We start from the raw sequence: 19476 nt of genomic DNA, 5'->3' as shown, positions 1-19476 counted from the left end.
ATCAAACCTCACAGGAACTCGATGAACAAAGACCATCTTTTGTCAGTGATTATTGACCTAGGTCGCCATACAGTTCTTCAAAATCCGTCGTTCTCCATCCCAAACACTCGCCTATGACAGGAAAGTGCATCAATAAAGTCAACTACTCTCGATCGAATTGACTGCCACAGAGTTCGAAGCGTCCAAATATCCTGTAAAATTGCCATTTCCTCCCATCCAAAAAGTTTCCAACGCGCCAGAATATCCCTTATTTTCCATGTTGAGTAAGTGACGAGACGCCATGTTGAAAACCATGACTGAAATAGTTAAACACGAGCAACGCTGATCTTCGAATCGTCGGCCATATTTGTTTATGTTCTTGCAGGGAAATAAATTAGTTCTCGGTCCTTTTCGGAATAAACATATGCCAGGCATTGAATGCAAATTCAGTAGTCTTAGCGCGAAAATTAAATTAAAGCAAATCAAAATTCTGACATCATGTCATCGCTCTGCCTCGAAAAATCCCAAAGATTTACTTGCAGGTCTTCTTTTCTTTTTCTCTTCATCAAATAGAAGATCTGCGGTGCTCAAATTGTATAAGTCATGGTACGTAACACTCTTCTTTGCAGATCGATTCGTGATCGCCGGCATATTGAATTCTCTTGATATTCTATTGTTCCGGAGTGTAATACGATATACCGCTGATAATTGTTAGCGGGCTCGAAATGTCCTTGATTTCTGGCGATGGATCAGGAATCGATCGGTGTGTTTACCTCATAAACGTGACCGCTGACCAGCCGCTGAGTGAAAACAGGATAGCGCGGGGTGGGGTGGGTGGCGGCCTATCGTCATAAGATATTCGAATACATGCTTAAAAAGCTTCAGGGCTATCAGTCTAAACAATGAAGGCATGCTTCGTGGTACAGACAACTTTTATTTTATTCTCATAACTTTCTCCTTTAAATTAGAGCTGGTATTAATTAATAGAGTTATCAATATATTTTTAACCGAGGTACCCATATAACCTTTTTGCCTGTCATCAGTGGTATAAAATAAGGTGTATTTTGTACACCTAAGAATGAGTGTAGGCAACTTTGACTTCTGGCGAGATGAAGTGGATGGTTCAAAGGACCCCCTGAGACTTTTTTCAGGACTATGACTGAGATTTGTTTATAACTACGATAATCGTCATCAATAGCGAACGATGCTTTTTACCCATTGTTGTCATCATTATCGTTATCACGCCGGAAGAAGTATAAAGCCGGCATGTCGCCTCACCTAACTACACAGAAAATTGTTCTCTCTTTTGCTCCCCTTGGTTCCTGGAAACTGTTACTATTAAGACGATCAACAAGAAAGCCTTTATAATTATTGAAACTTTTGATTAACAGAATGTAAGAAAAAATCGGTGGGGAGAGTTCTTCGCGTATCTTATAACCTGAACGATAGTTTTCAGTAAAACAAATACCCCTTAATTCAATTTACCTTAGTTGTCTTGTGTTTAAAAGTGGCGTTTCTGGGGACCGTAGATTCTTCTCTGATTCTTCTTGTCTCAGCCAAGACTCACTATCATCAACTTTTTTCTTGTGCCTCTCACGGCATGGGACACAGAGAGCTGAGGTAAGCGATTGCAAATTTCTCAGTTAAAGTAAAGCCCATTAGCATACATCAGGAATTGAAAGCCGTGATGCACTATTTACTTTTACTATTCTTAATCAAATAAGGGGTGTTTTAGTCTGCAAATTTAATCATACTGGTTAATGAGAATCATACAAACTGAGGAAAACTGACCGTAAATAATTGTGAACCGTACGCATGAATAAGTGTAATGCGTTGTCAGGTGATTTAACCTTCTACAAAAAAATTATTGATTATCAACCAAGCAACATTGTACATATTTCCATCTGCAATTAAAAGCACTTACACGTAGATCTATGTTTTTTCAATGTGATGTGTACTTAAGTACCCTTCAACTAATAAAGAATTTCTTCTCTTTTCGGGCAGATATGTCACGTGACAAAAATATATAACAGAACTGTTACTGAAGACTACCTGATTCAACTGGAATAATAACTCCAAACAGCTTTTGAATGTCCTGAGACATATGCAAGGTAATTACATCTCTGCCTTGGATACGCTTCCTGACACCATCATGATCAGGATACTGACATGTTACCTTTGCACTTCTCCAAAACTTCCCCAAAGTGTGGCGATACCTATAGCAAATCCACATTTTTTTTTTGTTTATCTTCCTGAGCGAGGTGAAATAGGCCAATCCTTGCCAAGATTAGCTCATTTTCACCTAAGACCTCTTTAGACAGGTGGCAGCTTATCAAATGATGTTTTACTTCATCATTGCATTCAGACAGTCGTACCAAACCACTTAAGCCACGCGATCAACTAAAGTTTTTTCCATCTTTGCTATTCAAAAAGCAGTCCTGAGACATAATGAACGTCTCGCTAACGAACGACTTCTTCCTGTACTTTTAATTGTTTCCAACACGATACAAGTTCGGGAGATCTAAAGGAACTCACTATAACTTTATATACTCGATACGATTTCAATTTCCGCGTCAAAGGAGAAGCCTACTGTGGTCAGTGGTTACGCTCGTGAGGTAAAGAATGGGTTTGTGACTTTCTTGCTCAATTGAAAGACTCGCGTCACTCTTATGAAATGGTTGAACGGAATACAGACTTCGAGCAGTCTCTTATTTTTCTTAAAGATAGTGAGGTCACGCGTATCCTGTGAGCATGGAGAAGCTGCCAGACGCGAGACTCGTGTCTCGCGTCTTTGCCGCTCCATGCTCTCAGAGTTGGGCGAAGACAAGACACGCTATTTCTGGTGCGATACAAGAGGTTCAGTGGTTATCTCGATTATCTAAACATATTTATTTACGTGGTAAAGATTTGTTTGTAAATCTATAAATTAATGCTAGTCCTTTTTGGAACGAAATGTTTTTGAAAGAAAACAAGAATACTATGTAAAACAAAAGTTGCCTGCAACACGAAGCATGCCTTCACATTAAGACTGACAATCCTAATGTTTATCATGATACATTAATGCATATGTTCAAATGTTCCCAAAAATCTTCTGATAATCTGCCCGCACCCACCCCTCACCCCGCCCTCACCACTGAACCGTACTGTTTTCACTCAGCGGCTGGTCAGCGATCACGTTTATGAAGTAAACACGGCGATCGCTACCTGATCACCGTTCTTGTCGATCCGAATGTCAAAATACCAGCGTGATATTGCCGCGAAGATGAAGCAGTTATGTAATTTGATTTGTACTTCACATTTGAGTCGAAGCTTGGGTGGCACAGGTTATTTCTTACGGTGGAATCGACGAGGGGAATTCGAACACTAGTTGTAGTGTTTGAATTGTTGGAAGAAATGGTCGCGAGGGGATGGTAAGTTTAGCGAACAATTTCAAATTTTGCAGCTTGAATTGAAAGTAAAGTTCATTTGAATTGCTTTCGTATGTATTTCTGACGGTTTTAGATCTACCTGCTTGATTTATTACGCTTCATGTTGACAAGTCCCTCAAAATGGCGGCCAAACTTGTAGATTGCCAAAAATTAGGTAAGTTCACGGAGTTATAAAGTTCTCGTAAAGGTCGGGCCGCAAAGTTTTTTTTTTTCTGTAGTTACCTTTTCTATGGCACCTACTTCCTAGCTATGTTAGTTGGATCAGTTAAGAACGCCTCACTTTTTCCAAAATTTACTTTGAATTTGATCGGTTTTGGCGTCTGTGATTTAGGCGAACCGATAAGGTGTCATTCAAGTCTTCCTGTTTCCTTAATTGAAACGTGATTTTTACGAAAGTCGCCTCGATAGATAAGATAAAGTCAACATACATGGCTATGGTATTTTTTTTTTGCTGAGTTTCTTAGTTTTTTGTAAGTTGTCCTCCAAAGTTGTATGAAATTAAAGTCTTGAGAATTCTCATGATAAGCCTTTGCTCGAGTGAAATTTAATTTCCGTAAAACTCTGAAAAATAAAGAGATCCGATCAAACTGATTGTTGTTTTAGTATAGGAACATGAATGTCTTACAACACACAAGAAACGAGCGAAATCCGTGTCTCAAGCAAAATCGACCGGACCGCTCTTACAGAGATACTCTCTTAAACGCTTTCCAAACTATTTTGTGTTTACCAAAATAGCGTTTTCTGTGAAAAACGGACCTTTTAGGCATATTTTTCATATAGATTCCGCAAAACATCGTGCTTTTTCCCAGAGACGGTGTAATGTTGGCTTTAAAGCATCACTATTTAGGCAAAAAATGCGGAAATTTCCCTTTTGTAAAAAAATTAAAATGCCTCAGTTTTCACGGATTAAGAAAATGCGTTGCTTCAAAAGAGCAACATTTTGTATAATTCAACGGAAAGTTAAATGTAGGTGCGTTTTACTCAAAAAAATGTTCAATTTTTAACCGCGTTGGTTGTTAACTCTGGTAAAAGTGCATATAATACTCTGCAAGTTTGAGAATGGAACGATAAAGTCTTTGATTTTAACCCTTAATATGTTTAAGCGGTCTTTTTCCCATAGGTAGAGTATTATGTTAGAAACAATTTTGAATGGTATAGTGTAGTATTAATTCAGCTGATTGAATTGCCAGCTGCAAGAAAGATGAGAAAGAAATATAGTGAGTTAAATTCACATTGAAGATGAGTTGTATCGACTAAGAGGAAAAATCAAACTGTTACTGTCGAAAAAGAAGAATTTTTAAATGGGATATTCTTCGATGATTATTTCGCGAACGCTATTGTTTAAAACTCCTGCTTCGTCCGCGTAGCCTCAGTTTCCGTTTTGTTGTTATTTATTATTATCTTTTTTAATTCCCTTAATTCCCCGCTCTCTACATTACCCCTGAAAACCATGTGAAGGCTCCTTCTCTTACCAAGTAGTGCTATTAATTCTTGTTTGATTTCGTTGCATTAACAACGGTAAACATTGATTGTTCCATCAATAAATGAATGAAAGAAAAAAAATAGTAACACAAAAATATGATATGCGCTATTTTGGCAATTTTCAGAAAGTTCGTTGCGGGTAAAAAGACTTCTCCGAATAGCTAAAAACACTCATTTCTTTATCAAATAAAATTATTTAGGTACATGAATTATTTGATTTATTTCTTGATTTTGTCCATGACAGGTAATAATATAGTTGGTGACTTAATTAAAAATGGCAACCAGGATTTGCACCATAATTTCAAAGTACTATACGCATCTCATTTCCCTTTAAACGTAAAAAAAGATCGTTTCCTTTTACTGTGGATCGATGGTTGCGAGAGGCTGGGGTCAAATGAGTCTGGATTAAAAGTTTGTTTAGGTTCAAACGGTTTCTTTATTTGGAGAAACGTATTCTTTTTGATGGATCCTAACTTCTACACTTTTCTGTTTCGTTTCCTTGAAATCGATGTTCAAAAATGGCAAATAAATTATAAAGCTAACATAGCAACAATGCAGCTACAAAGAAACATTTTCTTGCTCTATCTGCCATTAACTCGAAAGTAATATAGGTAACCTCTTTAATTATAAAAAATGATCAAAACAAATTGAGAAACATGAGCTCGTACATTGTTTTGACAACATTTTCGATGGAATACACGAAGTAATGTAAATCCATTTAAGGTATGCTGATAGACTTTCACTTGAACAAAAAAATCAACTAATCCTCCTCAAAGATTTCATTTGCAGAGAAATATTCCTTCAATACATTTTTTACGGTCATTTTTTTAACTCTTGCGCCACCATGATGCTGAATTAAATTTCCATAAACCATAACACATTTAGATTTTCTATGATACTATGATAATTGAAACTCACCTTTTTATTTCTTTCTCATCTTCTTACTCCTCACAAAATCGGAATTTAATGGACTCATTTCATGAAATTCGTTCTTTGGAGCTTCTTATCGATAAATTAAACGCTTGCTTGTTGAGTCTGATAGAGGTAACTGTTTTGATAATGAAATGGAGAAAAAAACAGCTGAGGGATTACGAAGGAGGACTCTTCCCTCTTGAGATTCAATATGATCATAATATTAACTACAGTAACGATGAAAATATTTAAAAAGTCAATAATTTTACCTACAACATTATTCCATTTTCAACAATGCCTGCATTGTGGTAATTTCAGAAAACATCATTATGCCACTTTCTAACAAGGCTACATTTAGCCTATAACAAGGCTGCATTTAGCCTATAACAAGGCTGCATGGTAATAAAAAATTATCCATCACGATTATCATGACACACGGGAAGTTCTTAGAATAAACAATGGCTGTAGGGTAATGTAACAAAGTTTCATGATGCCAGCTGTTGTGCATGTATAAAAGCGAAAATCAGGAAGCCATCAAATTAATTCTTCATTTTCACAAGCTAGGTTTACATCTATTCATTTCTTTAACGCTCGATTTTGTATTGAATATAAAATTGTAGGAAAGTTGCGTGACCTATAGCTACATAACTTTTTTTCTTAGACCACTTTGTTTAAAGCAATTCTTTCAGGTCCAATTTATCTTAAGCAGAAACGATTTGAATATCAGTGTGCGTATCATTTCGGAAATTTCATTTATCTATCCTAAAAAGGGAGGACAATATGGATATGAAATACGTCGTGGAAGTGAATTTGCCGACGTGTAACACGCCTGCATAATTACAACTGTTTTTTATTAATTTTCCATGATGTCAGACCACAGAATGATGTGACAATACTTTTTTTTATGGAAATTGAGAGGCAAATTGTTTCTGAACCGAGCAGCATTCTAAACAAACATTTGTACTTGTATAAACTAAGACAGAACAAACAGCTGACATACGAAATAGTTTGACTGCCATTGGTTTAACCGGCGACAGCTTTATTTTCATTGTTTCAAAATTCCCATGTTATAATAAATACTATTAAGAAAAGAATTTGTTTCTTAAGCATACGTTAAATGGGTCAGAACTTTTCTAATCGCGCTCTGTATCATGTATTCTGTTTTTGTCTCCCTTCTCTTATTGGAGCTCTGCTCTATGATACAACGGGCTGTCAGATCACAAGGTTAGTTTTAATATGACTCATGTTCAATTTATCTTACCTTTGGTTTGAGTTATCTTCATTTTTTTGGGAAACGATTTATTCAATCATAAGAATTCGTCATTGAGTCAAAAAATTAACTTTATCCTCATATATTTACTGAACAAATGTTAAAAATTTTCAGTTATCAACCTACAACCAGTACTTTGAAGAAGTATGACATTTTCGTGTGCGTATGTGTATCAAATTAGAATTTTACAGAACGAAGCACAGACGATTATAAAATCGATGTCAGAACTTCTGCCGAAGAACTTGAACCCCCTTAGTCGTCTTCTTCCATTGACTCAAGCTGTCCAGAAATTGCTTCTCGTCTTTCCAAAGATACTAGCCTTCAAAATAAGGACTTAAAGTTTTTAGATTGAAAAATGAAAATGCCCAGTGTTAATAATGGGAAAAAGGAAAGCCCAACAGTCAAGGAGACACATTTAAGGTCCTTTCGATCGGCCCAGTGGAGATGTTACTTTTAAACTTAGGATGAAAGTCAGGTGAAAGCAAAACAGAAATGAAATAATTTTAAATTTACGAGCAAAAGATAATTTTTGTCGTGTTTACATACTCTGATCTTAAAGAGGCTCCATTGGTTTTCTGGTCGATAATAGCGCGCACGCGCCAGCGTAATGTTTTCTTGGAAATTTTTTTATGTTTTCGCTTTTCAAGGTCAATAAGAGTCATCAAAAGGCAATGAGCAAGGTTTGGATTATCGTTTCCTGTAGTAAATATTATAAAAATTATTTCTGTTATTAAGCTAAGGCTCCATCAAGGGACGCGTTCGCCAATGATAACTTGGCTTTGTCTCTGACTTTATTCAATTTGCTTCGGTGAAATCTCTCAAAATTTACATAATTTTTTTTAAATTGTCTAGCCGATCATTTAAAAGCCGAAAAAAATAGCGGTTACAGAAGTAGTATCCCCGCTATTTGCAATTTCGTGTTTCTTTCCTCTATCTCAAATTTGTTCTCAGGGAAACAGGGGCTAGGAAGGGTACAAATATGTTTAACGGTCCAGCAAATCCTAAGAAATTCTATTGTAGAAAACGCTATAAACTTACTCGAAACGTCCTTATTTTCTTTGTCGCAAAACATCATGTAACAAAATAGAACTTCGCTAACATCGGTATCTAAGTATGCTTAAACTTTCCATCTGTCGCGTCATCTGTTGCCTTTTGGCAACCTTTCCCACGGTGTTTTCTTTTTCATTGAGTTCTTTCTCAGGCCTTTCTCAGTTCTTTCTCTCCTTCAAGAAGGCCTATGAATATTATAGGTGAAGTTGCTGGAAACCCTTGATTCTATCACATAAAATTGTATCGTGTTAAACTGTTTTTAACACACCTTTTCAGATAATAATCGTGCGATCAAGCCGCCGTGCTATGTTCGCACCCAGATCTTGCCCTATAAAAAAACCCTGTGGAGTCTCCTTAACACCCTCGACACTATCGAGGGTTTGTATATCTCCTTTCTTGTAAATTTTTTTTTGCAAGATAGAAATAAAGTAGACGAAGATAAAAAAAGTTCAAGTCTGACACAATAGGTAATGGAATATCACTTATCACATTTTCCGTAATTCTTAACATGTCATAATAAGCAATAATGTTACGTTTCATATATTTATTATTTCCATGTCAAAGACGTCTGCATCGTAGACCAGTGTCGTAATTTGGAGTTCGGACCTGAGAAAGCATTTGGCGGGAAACGCCTCATAAACCACACAATTCGCACCGTAGAAATTCCAGTTTCCAACTTCTGTGAAAACATGTGTTATATGGAGCCCGACTGTGTCAGCATTAACCTTTATACACGGGCAGATGGAAATGGAAACCATAAATGTGAACTGAACAATGCTACTCATGAAGGACACGAAGGAAAGTTGATAGAACAAGAAATGTATGTTTATCACGCAGCTGAGGTAAATATTACTTTCAATTTAAGATTCAGATTGGTGTACTGTTTTTCTTTTGTAAATTCATAGTCTCAAGTTTACCTTGAATTACAAACTCTTTCATGACGCTAGCAATAATATTGTGTCTGTGCTCTTCACCAAAATCTCCTCAAAGACAAAGCATTTTAAAGTTATTGGAGAAATATAGAAATAAAAGGACAACTATGGTGACAAGGATAACGATGGCGATATTGATAGTAACGATGACAATGACAACTGTTTGTTTCTTCTGTTAGAGCAATTGTGTTGAAAATCCTTGTAAGAACAATGCTACTTGTCAAAGCGGATTTACTAAGAAAGGTTTTCGGTGTCTGTGTATCGCTGGATTTGAGGGTCCGATTTGCGAAAGAGGTAAACACAACTTTTATGATGATATCTTTAGACTTTCAGTTTAACAACAACAAGAAAAAACTTTATTGCTGCTTGTTAATTGTGTCTCAAACAATAAAATAGCTTTCTCTGTACTCATGTAGCTCAAACCGCTCTTACTAGTCACTAGGACAAAGGGCCTTTGTTGCGGTTACTTCACCAACACCACTCGATGGCGAAGTTTTCTTTTTTTGTCATTTCTTCTCGTCATCTCCTATCTCCTTATTCGTCTTGACATATTTTCTCCTGAGCTGCACTGAAAGTGAAAAGAGACAAAAGTAAAATAGATGAACCACAAGCGAAAAGATAATTAGCCACCTGTAGAACTTTCGGGATTAAAAAAGAGGGAATATGTGACTGTTTCGCAGCTCATCAGCACTGTTTGTGACTTACAAGTTGGCTGTGGGTCGACTCATTTTGAATACATTTTTTTCACTCTGTACAAAGTAAAATGAAGTGTAGTGATCACGAGAAAATAAAAACTACGTTTACCATATTAAGAACAGTATGTGTAGGAGGCCTACCTGATTATTCTTGTACAGTTGTTAGTGCTTCAATTTTTTTTTTCAGTACGATAATTTTGTTTTCATTTATTTATTTATTTATTTTTTGTTCAGACATCAACGAATGTGTTCATGGGCTACACAAATGCAGTTCTGATGCGTTTTGCAGCAATACTAAAGGTTCCTACAATTGCACTTGCAAACATGGATTCACGGGAAATGGACGAGAATGTAAAGGTAGGCGTTGGATTTATTACCAATTATGTGATGAAAAAAATAAAGCTTGCATTTGCAAATTATCCACAAAGGGGTGGTAAGAAAATTTATAGAGAAACTGAACGCGAGAAGAGATACATATAGACGAAACCACATTGAAAAAATTTGTTCTTAATCACCAAAGTGTTTTTGCATCAGTTGGAATCAATGTACTCATCATTGTTTGTTGGTTTCATTCATCTTTTGGATTAAAAAAGAGGGAATATGTGACTGTTTCGCTGCTCATCAGCACTGTTTGTGACTTACAAGTTAACTGTGGGTCGACTCATTTTCAATACATTTTTTTCACTCTGTATAAAGTAAAATGAAGTGTAGTGATCACGAGAAAATAAAAACTACGTTTACCATACAAAGAACAGCATGTGTAGGAGGCCTACCTGATTATTCTTGTACAGTTGTTAGTGCTTCAATTTTTTTTTTCAGTACGATAATTTTGTTTTTATTTATTTATTTATTTTTTTCAGACATCAACGAATGTGTTCTTGGGCTACACAAATGCAGCTCTGATGCGTTTTGCAGCAATACTAAAGGTTCCTATAATTGCACTTGCAAACATGGATTCACGGGAAATGGACGAGAATGTAAAGGTAGGCGTTGGATTTATTACCAATTATGTGATGAAAAAAATAAAACTTGCATTTGCAAATTATCCACAAAGGGGTGGTAAGAAAATGCATAGAGAAACTGAACGCGAGAATAGATACATATAGACGAAACCACATTGAAACAATGTATTCTTAATCACCAAAGTGTTTTGCATCAATTGGAATCAATGTACTCATCATTGTTTGTTGGTTTCATTCATCTTTTGTTGAAGAGACTGTCGCATGGTTACAGAAACCTATTTGATGTTCTCAACAACAAATATTAATGATGTTCAAATCAAATACGAATATCAAGTAATGCTGCTGACCTTTTAAATCTTTTATATATTTTCGTCAATTGTTGGTCGGCTTTATATCTGTAGACATCAATGAGTGTGTCGCAAGGTCACACTCTTGCAGCCCTGATGCCTATTGCAACAATACCAAAGGCTCTTGCAACTGTACATGTAAACCTGCTTCACTGGGAGTGAAAGAGAATGTGGGGGTGAGCGTTACTTTTGAGAATATTGAGTAAAAGAGGCGGATTTTCTAATTTGGAACTTTCTGATAAAACAAAAACTACGTTTATCATATCAAGAACAGTTTGTAAAGGAGGCCTACCCATGCATTGTTGTTTTTACAGTTGTTGGTGCGTCTATATATATATATATATATATTTTTTTTTTTTTTAACGATAATTTGTTTTTAGTTATTTGTGTATTTTTTTGTTCAGACATCAACGAATGTGTTCGTGGGGTATACAAATGCAGCTCTGATGCATTTTGCAACAATACCAAAGGGTCTTACAACTGTACATGTAAACCTGGATTCACTGGAAATGGACAAGAATGTAAAGGTAAACGTTGGGGTCGAAATGTAGAGGAAAATCAGCTGGCGAAAAGTCTAAGTAAGAATTTTGATACACTGGCGATAGCACTCCTCTTCTTCTGAGCCTTGCAACCCTTATAAGTTTCTAAGGCCCTCTTCCGTGGACTGCTTTAAAACGTTTGCAAACTCAGATTTTTTAAAAATCCTTGCAATGAGAAAATGGCTGAACTCGGTTTTCGCATAAAATCACGATTCATGAACCTTGTGTCTGTGTCTGCGCGATCTCCCTCATTCTTTGGCTTCAGAAGACAACTCAGATCTCGGTTTTAATATTTCTATAGATATTATACTCAACCTCATCAAGTGAACTGCTTATTAGCTTAAACTTTTCTTCGACTTTGAAGAAAACATACATGCTGCCAAGTAAAGTGAATGAAAACTGAGAAATTTTCCAACCAAAAAACAGAGCTTGGAACGTGAAAAAAATTTTTCTGTCATCAGATTGCAGTCAATATAGTTTCCCAATGATGGATTAAAATGTAGTTTAAAAAAATTCAATCTCTTCTAATCAAAGATATTTTTAAACTTCTTGCAGGAGCTTCCTCGTGTAAAAGAATTCATGACATGGAAGTAGAATTGATTTTGATATTATTTTCATAGTATACCAAATATCGCACTTGCCCGCATATAGTTTAAGCCCATCACGGCACCGAATATACCCCAATTTTCAAACCACATTCCATATGTGGAGAAAGTCATCCTTTGAACCTTGATCCATTTCAGTGGAGTGCATTATTGTCCTCACAGAAGAGGTGGAAAATATCCTTTACCTTTGCACACCTGTTTGATTCAAGGACACATAACCGAGCATTGTTATTATAAAGGCTGGTGTTTATGTTCCGCAGATATTGACTTCTGAAGGATCAACTTTTCATTTTCTTATTTGTTGAATCGTTATTATTATCACTCAGTATCTTTCCCATTGTTATTTTCATTGCCACCGTTGTAGCTATGACAATTATTTTTAAAAGCTCAAGTTTTATTTCACCACCGTTGTCTTCATTATTAGTTGTGTTTCTTTTTTTCCTTTTCATTCAAAAGATCCAATGTGAGTGGTGTGGTTACCCTTCTTGTTGACTCCCAACCATTGTCCGTTTTCTGTCACATGGGAAATTTTGGATGTGGAGATGGAGGATGGACACCAGTTATGAAAATTGACGGCAGAAAGGTGCATACACTGTAAAATTAAAAGAGTTGATTTGGCCCCAAAAATGGGGCCAAAACGAGTGAGTCCAGTTTGGCACTCGCTTAGGGTCAATTCGGCCCCATTGAAATGGGGCTGTTTTTGGCACCAATTTTGGGGCTGAATTGACCCCGTTATAGGGGCCAAATTGGACCATGTGAAGGGTGAATTTGAAAAATACAGGGGCCACTTTGAAATTTATAGGGGCCAAAACAGCCCCTGAAATTTCAGCCCTCCCACAAATGGCCCCTTTAAAAAGAGCCAATTCAGCTCCAATGTGGGCCACTTCAGATGTAGAGGGCTCTTTCCTCTCCATGCTGATTTTCCCCCTTACATTCAAATAATGAAAATAAAAGCACATACTTTATCTTTCAAACACTCATTTATTAGGTTCTAGATATTGTTTATGTGAAAACCTTTTATGCTACCTGATTTTACAGTTATTAAGAATCTTAATTGTGGTATAAAACAGACAAACTTTGAAACATCAAGTGAAAGAATATAACATACATACATATTTAACATTAATTCAACCATTTTCTAAAATAGATCTCTTCCCTAAATCAGTATACTTCTTAACAGTGCAAGCATTGCAAGAAATTACACCCAAGAGACACTTGTGAGTAAAGCTTCCCTTTTCAATAACTTGGCAAATGTGGTAATGTAAAGCAGCTTATAATTAAGACTGATTTAAAGTACAGAAAATTATCAAAATAAGACAGAGGCAACAAATGGTCCAGTTCCTGCACAAGAATATAGATCTTGTTTGATTTGTGCATATGAAAAACAAAGAGCCTTAGAGCAGCAAAGAGTATTCTTCCAGTGGATGTGAGAATACATGCACTCATATTGCTACTTTAGATATTATCAAAATATAAACTATCAGCAAGTACTACCGCAGGCACTTGCCAAGTCATTGAAAATAGAGGAAACAGTGACAAGAGTCTGCTTGTGCCCAATTTCAAGCAATGCTTGCTCTAAAAAAAGTCAAAATTGCCTTTGACCGATTGTAAGAAAATATAAATGAGCCAAGTAACCCAATGAGAGCATCAAGAATCTTTTCTTGTGAGAAATGACAAATTACACTTCCCTCTGTTACTATATTCAGGTGATTGATGTATTGAAGATCTCCAACAATTAAAATTTGTGCTGGACATAATCTCTGATTGCTGAATCAACATCAGCTACTCTATGCAATAAAAACAAGTTTTACAACCACATTAAAATCAAGCCAAAGTGCAAAAAGTGCCTGTAGCCAGAAAAAAAAAAGAATATATAGATACACACTTAAGTTAAAGAATTAAAGAGGACGCATCAATTCTCTGTGACTGAGTTTTGTGCCTAAGTGCTTATCAGACAGAAAAGTTCTGTCTGACAAGCGTTTAGGTGCGAAATTCAGAGTCACAGAGAATTGATGTGTCCTCTTTAATTCTTTAACTTATGTATACTTAGCTCTGCTACCACAACATTGAGCACTTTATGCCAAGGTAGACTCTACCCCCACATTGACATATATATATATATATATATATTGTTTTTCTAAAACTATAAGCTAAAACACCAGAAATGGAAGTGGAAGTTTAGCTCAATGTGTGTAATTTGTCTCCCATTCAAGACTTGAAAAACTAATGTATGACTCCCAAAATATCTGAAAAAAATCAGCTATTCTATGTCCAATATTTATCTAATGGTTTGACAACAGGAATATTTTAAAAAATTGCAAAATCAAAAAAACTAAACAAAAAGGCAAAATTAATACAACCCCAAAGTACTTGAACCTTTGTATCTGGACTTCATTGGCAATGGGCTCAGAAATTTTAGCTGTTCATCTTAGTACCAAAGTAGCAGTTTTTGGACTTGTACCTCCAAAATGGTCACAACTTCATTAAATGCATGTGATGACAAACACACAAGAACAAAGGTCATGAACTTAAAAGGTGAGAGTGATTATTTTGCAACTTTTTAGTTTAAGGCAAGAGATTCAGCACCACAAAATTGTCTCTCTTCACTGCAAGCAGAAGACGTGAAGCAATAGATTTTTAGACCATACCAATCCATTCAGTTTCCAAGTCAACTTAGTCTAGTATCCTGCTAACAATACAAGGATACTCTGCAATAATTTTTTTTTTTTGCAATCCACTGTTGCTCAGAGTACTTTAGGCTGCTGATGAGATATCCCTTCTGGGTATCCAACTCTACTGAGGCAGAGAACTGTACAAAAAAACAAAAAAATGAGCAAATTAATTTGTTATTGGAGAACAGTAAATTTTTGCGACTACAAACTGTGCATAAGAAGTAAAAACACAATAATGGTGATCATCAATGATGTATTTTCACCAAACTGTATATGTACTTATCAAGAAAAGAAATCATACCTCTATGCACTTCAGTTTTAGTTCAGTATTCATGAATAAATAAGGATTGCTTGTAGACTTAAAAAACAAAACAAAGAAAAGTTTCTTACCCTCGATGGTAGTTGGAATTTTGAAAGCCATTCAGGAGGAACCTGTAGGTAAATATTTGTTTTCAAAAAAATTAAACTGTCTGATAACATCCTATCAATTCTCTAATTTTTTAATTTACCAGATTTAAAAATTGGGTTTACTTTGTTTTATGCATGGTGCAAGTAAATACATATCTAATATATTTCAATAAAAATAAAGCAAATCTCGCCATTTTTGTAGGTGCAATCCCCGAGATTTGTCATCTTTAACTGACCAACTGGCACCTTGTGTATTTTCCTTTAGGATATAATCGAAAGAAAGTAATCGATAATGTACTCTTCACCATCCTGCTAAGTTTAATATACAAGAACTTACTTAGACAGTGCTCAGTTCTGTCGCCTCGTCCGTAAAACAGAGATCCTTGGGCGATCTACCCTTTTCTTTCGATGCCAATGTCACCTCTAAATTTTCATAATCGCTGATGTTATCTGAATCATCAATCGACGTTTGAACCGTCTTACTCGAAGGACTTGATTTTGCACGCTGAAAGAGTGAGAGCCAAAAAATCAGCTTAAGTGGATGCAAACAAAGACATAGACATAAAAATATCAGTTCATCTTTTCAAGAAAAAGATTAAGAATTCAGAGTGAGAGATCCTAAAATCAGAGAATCTTGAAATAAGTTAAATCCATCTTGTGCAAATGCATTATTCGAACTGTAACCGTCTCTATCTCTCGGCGCCAAAATTTGATCACGTGACTTTAGTTGCGAAACCGCTGAGACTGAACAAGACTCGCGAGAAGAGGCGAACCATTCATGCGTCAAATTCTCTGGTGGGAAAATTAATTATCGTACCGACGAAGAACTCGTGTCATCTCTAGGTTCAGCGTTCATTGCAATCAATTTCTTGAGCTTTAGACGCTCTTTTATAATAGGGATGTAGTGCCTTGGTAAGTCTGCATCTTGGGCGATTGCAAGGAGATCTTGGCCATCGCAACCGTCTTTTTCTGCAAGATAAGATACGAACAAAGATCAATGGAGCGGTCAAGTTTGTGAATGTAAAGTTGCAGTAAAATACGTTGTTAAGAAATTTCTTTTGCCTACCTTTCCTTTCTTAAGTCTCATTCCATGCGACTGTAGCCAAGAAACAGCCTCTTCAGCGACGAATTCGCTGCTATAATTCATTATTGTTTCTGACGCACGTGGTCTAGGTTCGACTAATGCCATCACAGGCAGCTCACGGTCACGTCTCGAGAAAAAGCCAACGATTAATTCGTTGTGTGACTCGGTGTTCAGTTACGAGAGGAACCGTTGAAAATTTGAACACTTTATAAGGAATAGTATAGGGAACGAAATATGGTCGAAAAAAGAAAATTATTTTTATATTTTCTTTTTTTTTTCAAAAATTGTTTGTTCGTTGGGGCCAAATTGGTCAATCCTACTTGGCTCTTGGAAGGGCCAAATTGAGAAAAAGTTCCAAAGTAGAATTCATAGGGGCCAATTCAGATTTTGGAGGGGTCGAAATGGTACCTATCCCGCCCATTTTGGCTCAAATAGTCCAAAACGAACCTTGATGGGCCAAACTGGCCCTCGAGAAATTGGGGCCAATTTGGCTTTTGGGGTCAATTTGGCTCTTTTCATTTTACAGTGTACTTTTATTAAATAATTCCTCTCTTGTATAAACCCGCTCTCTTTCAAAACTTTGCAAGTTAAAAAACTAGCTTGTTCCACATGTGTGCCTTTTGTTTTTTAATCGAGAAGGTAATGCACGAGGAACAGACGTTGTTCAACGTAAATTTCAAAACTTGTGTGTAATGACTGAAAAAGAATGTCTTAATTATCTTAACATATTTGTCTCTGGTATCATGTAGCAGCTAGATAAAAAATATACAGCATCGGGATCATAATTCGGTTAAAAGCAGATCCACTACAGGACGTCGACAGCAGAAAACCCATCAATTCGGAGAAAAAAATTTAAAAAATTGATTGCTTCTCTATTTCAGACCACCTTCCGTTACCATGCAGGTTATTGGAGTAATTACGGTGAAAAAAAATTAATGCATCATTAAATATCCATTTAACAAAGTGTGATTATTTTATAGTTATAATTAGTGATCCTGACCAGAATCTTATCTTATGGTTTTGATCAGATCGACTAAACAACAGCTTTCTTTTGAAGCAACAGATAACTTAAAGGTCAAATTGCTTGTTATTGTAATTACTGATATTGTTTACAGAACGAGAACAAATGAGCTCTTATCCTTTTACAGGAAACCTTCCGTTTTGAAAAATCTTACTGGACTGATAAAAACGAGTACAACCCTTCAGGAGGAGAGACTGGGTTTGACGAACAAGAATCAAAGCTACCCACCTACTGGAACACATCCTTCTCCAAGATCTGTCTTGGAATGAAGATCAACCAACAGCTCAGATTTATTGTTGTCAACAGGCTGGCTGACTCTCTGCACTCAATAATTGCTGATGGCCAATACCGAAACACGTCGCTGGGTCGTGACGAGTGGAAAAAGTTGATTGGCAGCGACGCCTCTTTACAGCACAACTGTAACAAGGAAGGATTTAATGCCTTTTGTGGTCGAACTGATCGTTCTAAAGTCAGAATTGGTATTGTTAGCAATGACGAGAACCACTGCAACTCGTGCAACTCTTTGATTGGATTTGGTACGGGAAGTCACCCTACTGACGCAAAATCTTGTGGAAACGAGGCAAAAAGAAATTCAGATAATGGACATAAGAGTATCAAAGCCATAGGGTACATATTGGTGCAATAAAACTACACTGTTATTTAAAGTCCGTAAACCACGCTTGTTTCACCTTGGAGACATTTTATTCCGACAAAACAGTCCAGGCAAACGGTCGTGAAAAAGCCCTAAATATACAGTAACTACACATTTAAACTATTAAAGAGATATGTAGACATCCCCAAATCTCGTATACTTTAATATACAAGGATATTTAAGTCGTTTTGTAATGAAATAATAACGAGCTCAGCTATATCAGACAAAGTTTTAAAATATTTCCCAAAAAAAAGATTGAATTGTGATTAATTGCCCCTTACCTTTTGTGCAACAGAAACAGCAGTGGTCCCTCGAAAGCCATCGTTCTTGTTCTCCTAAAAACTACATTGTTTTAGACTAGAAATGACGAAAACGACTCGAATATTCACTGGCATTAAGTGATCATCGAGCTCAAAATTTTCTACCAGTGACAATGTCTTGCTCTTGGAACATGGAAATGTTAAAATCCACGTCTTTGAATACTGAATTCGAACTGATTGATCTTGTGTCCTTTTGTCGCTGGTAAAAGAGTGGAAAACCTTAAAATAGACTCGGATTCTATTGGTTACAGTTTGATGTTTTAGTACATGTAGTGCCCGTTTTTTAGCGTGATTTCCCAAAAATAGTTAGAACATAGTAGTTAAACTTTTTCAGCCAAAAAGCAATTCTAGTAGCATGACCGTGTCAAAAATCGTAATCAAAAGTGCTTGCCACGGAGGCGCACTGGTGAAGTGCAAAAATAAGTATTACTCTACACATCTTTATTCAAGCAAAACCTAAAAACCAGATGACGCTCCTAGTCAGTGATATTGTGAATTTGATTGTGAATTTTAAAAATGTCTACAGGAAACTCGAGAATCTATTAAATGATAAATTTTCCCGTTTTGTCTTTTGAGGCGAATTTTCCTCAGTAAGGCATAAGTAAAAAAGACCTGGAGAGAAAATCATGTGCAGGGTGGGCAGTCCTTAAGCAAACGCTGGTTTCTGGATGATCTTAAACATTCTATAGCTTTTACTTTGTGTTGGTAACGGAAATTATTTTGGCAGCAACTAAGGAATACCGTGGGTAGCAAGAAATAAATAAGTAAATAAAATGAAATAATGATGAAGAGAAAACATAGTGCTTGTGCCTCCTCGTGTAGTCCAGCTGTTATCGACCAAAAAAAAACACTGAATTGTTCAAATTAATGAAAAAAGCATGAAACTTTGCCACAACACTTTCTCTTCTGTTACTTTAGTAAATTAACGAACTATTACAAATAAGCCTTGGTTAACAGATTTGGGATGCCTGTGGTAAATTGTTCTGCTACATTTCGCTGAACGGCGCTCTAGGTGAAATCCTAAAATGTTCTCCCATCTAACCAAAATTTGACAAACGATTGATGTAATGGCTAATTCTTAGTCAATCTACTTTACTTGTTAGTGACACCGTTGGAAA

At 36.2% G+C, this 19476-nt stretch overlaps 1 protein-coding gene and 1 long non-coding RNA gene across 4 annotated transcripts; one reads left to right on the top strand and one right to left on the bottom strand.

Annotated features, from left to right (window-relative positions):
• Nucleotides 1-6833: 6833 nt before the first annotated feature.
• On the top strand, nucleotides 6834-18584 carry LOC149042563 (uncharacterized). Of its 2 annotated transcripts, XM_089213135.1 has the most exons (9): nucleotides 6834-7025; nucleotides 8686-8963; nucleotides 9233-9347; nucleotides 9983-10105; nucleotides 10609-10731; nucleotides 11462-11584; nucleotides 12152-12182; nucleotides 12658-12784; nucleotides 17514-18584. In XM_089213135.1, exons 1-9 carry the CDS (start codon nucleotides 6953-6955, stop codon nucleotides 18030-18032), a joined length of 1512 nt encoding a protein of 503 aa, XP_089069261.1. In that variant the 5' UTR covers nucleotides 6834-6952; the 3' UTR covers nucleotides 18033-18584. The 2 variants fall into 2 exon arrangements, with proteins under 2 accessions (XP_089069261.1, XP_089069262.1); XM_089213136.1 differs by lacking the exons at nucleotides 9983-10105; nucleotides 10609-10731 and adding an exon at nucleotides 12364-12368 and having other exon boundaries at nucleotides 6878-7025; nucleotides 12152-12186.
• LOC149042564 (uncharacterized) lies at nucleotides 13163-16892 on the bottom strand. 2 transcript variants are annotated; one of them, XR_016188663.1, is made up of 4 exons: nucleotides 16348-16892; nucleotides 15619-16250; nucleotides 15264-15305; nucleotides 13163-15010 (listed from the first exon to the last, which is right to left on the bottom strand). It is a non-coding gene; the product is annotated as an uncharacterized LOC149042564 (long non-coding RNA). The 2 variants fall into 2 exon arrangements; XR_016188662.1 differs by having other exon boundaries at nucleotides 15619-16641.
• Nucleotides 18585-19476: the final 892 nt, after the last annotated feature.

This window comes from Pocillopora damicornis, chromosome 7, assembly GCF_964200805.1.
Source record: "Pocillopora damicornis chromosome 7, jaPocDami1.2, whole genome shotgun sequence".
NCBI classification, from domain to species: domain Eukaryota; kingdom Metazoa; phylum Cnidaria; class Anthozoa; order Scleractinia; family Pocilloporidae; genus Pocillopora; species Pocillopora damicornis.
Note: the sequence above shows the minus strand (reverse complement) of the source record. Positions and strands in the feature narration are given on the sequence as shown.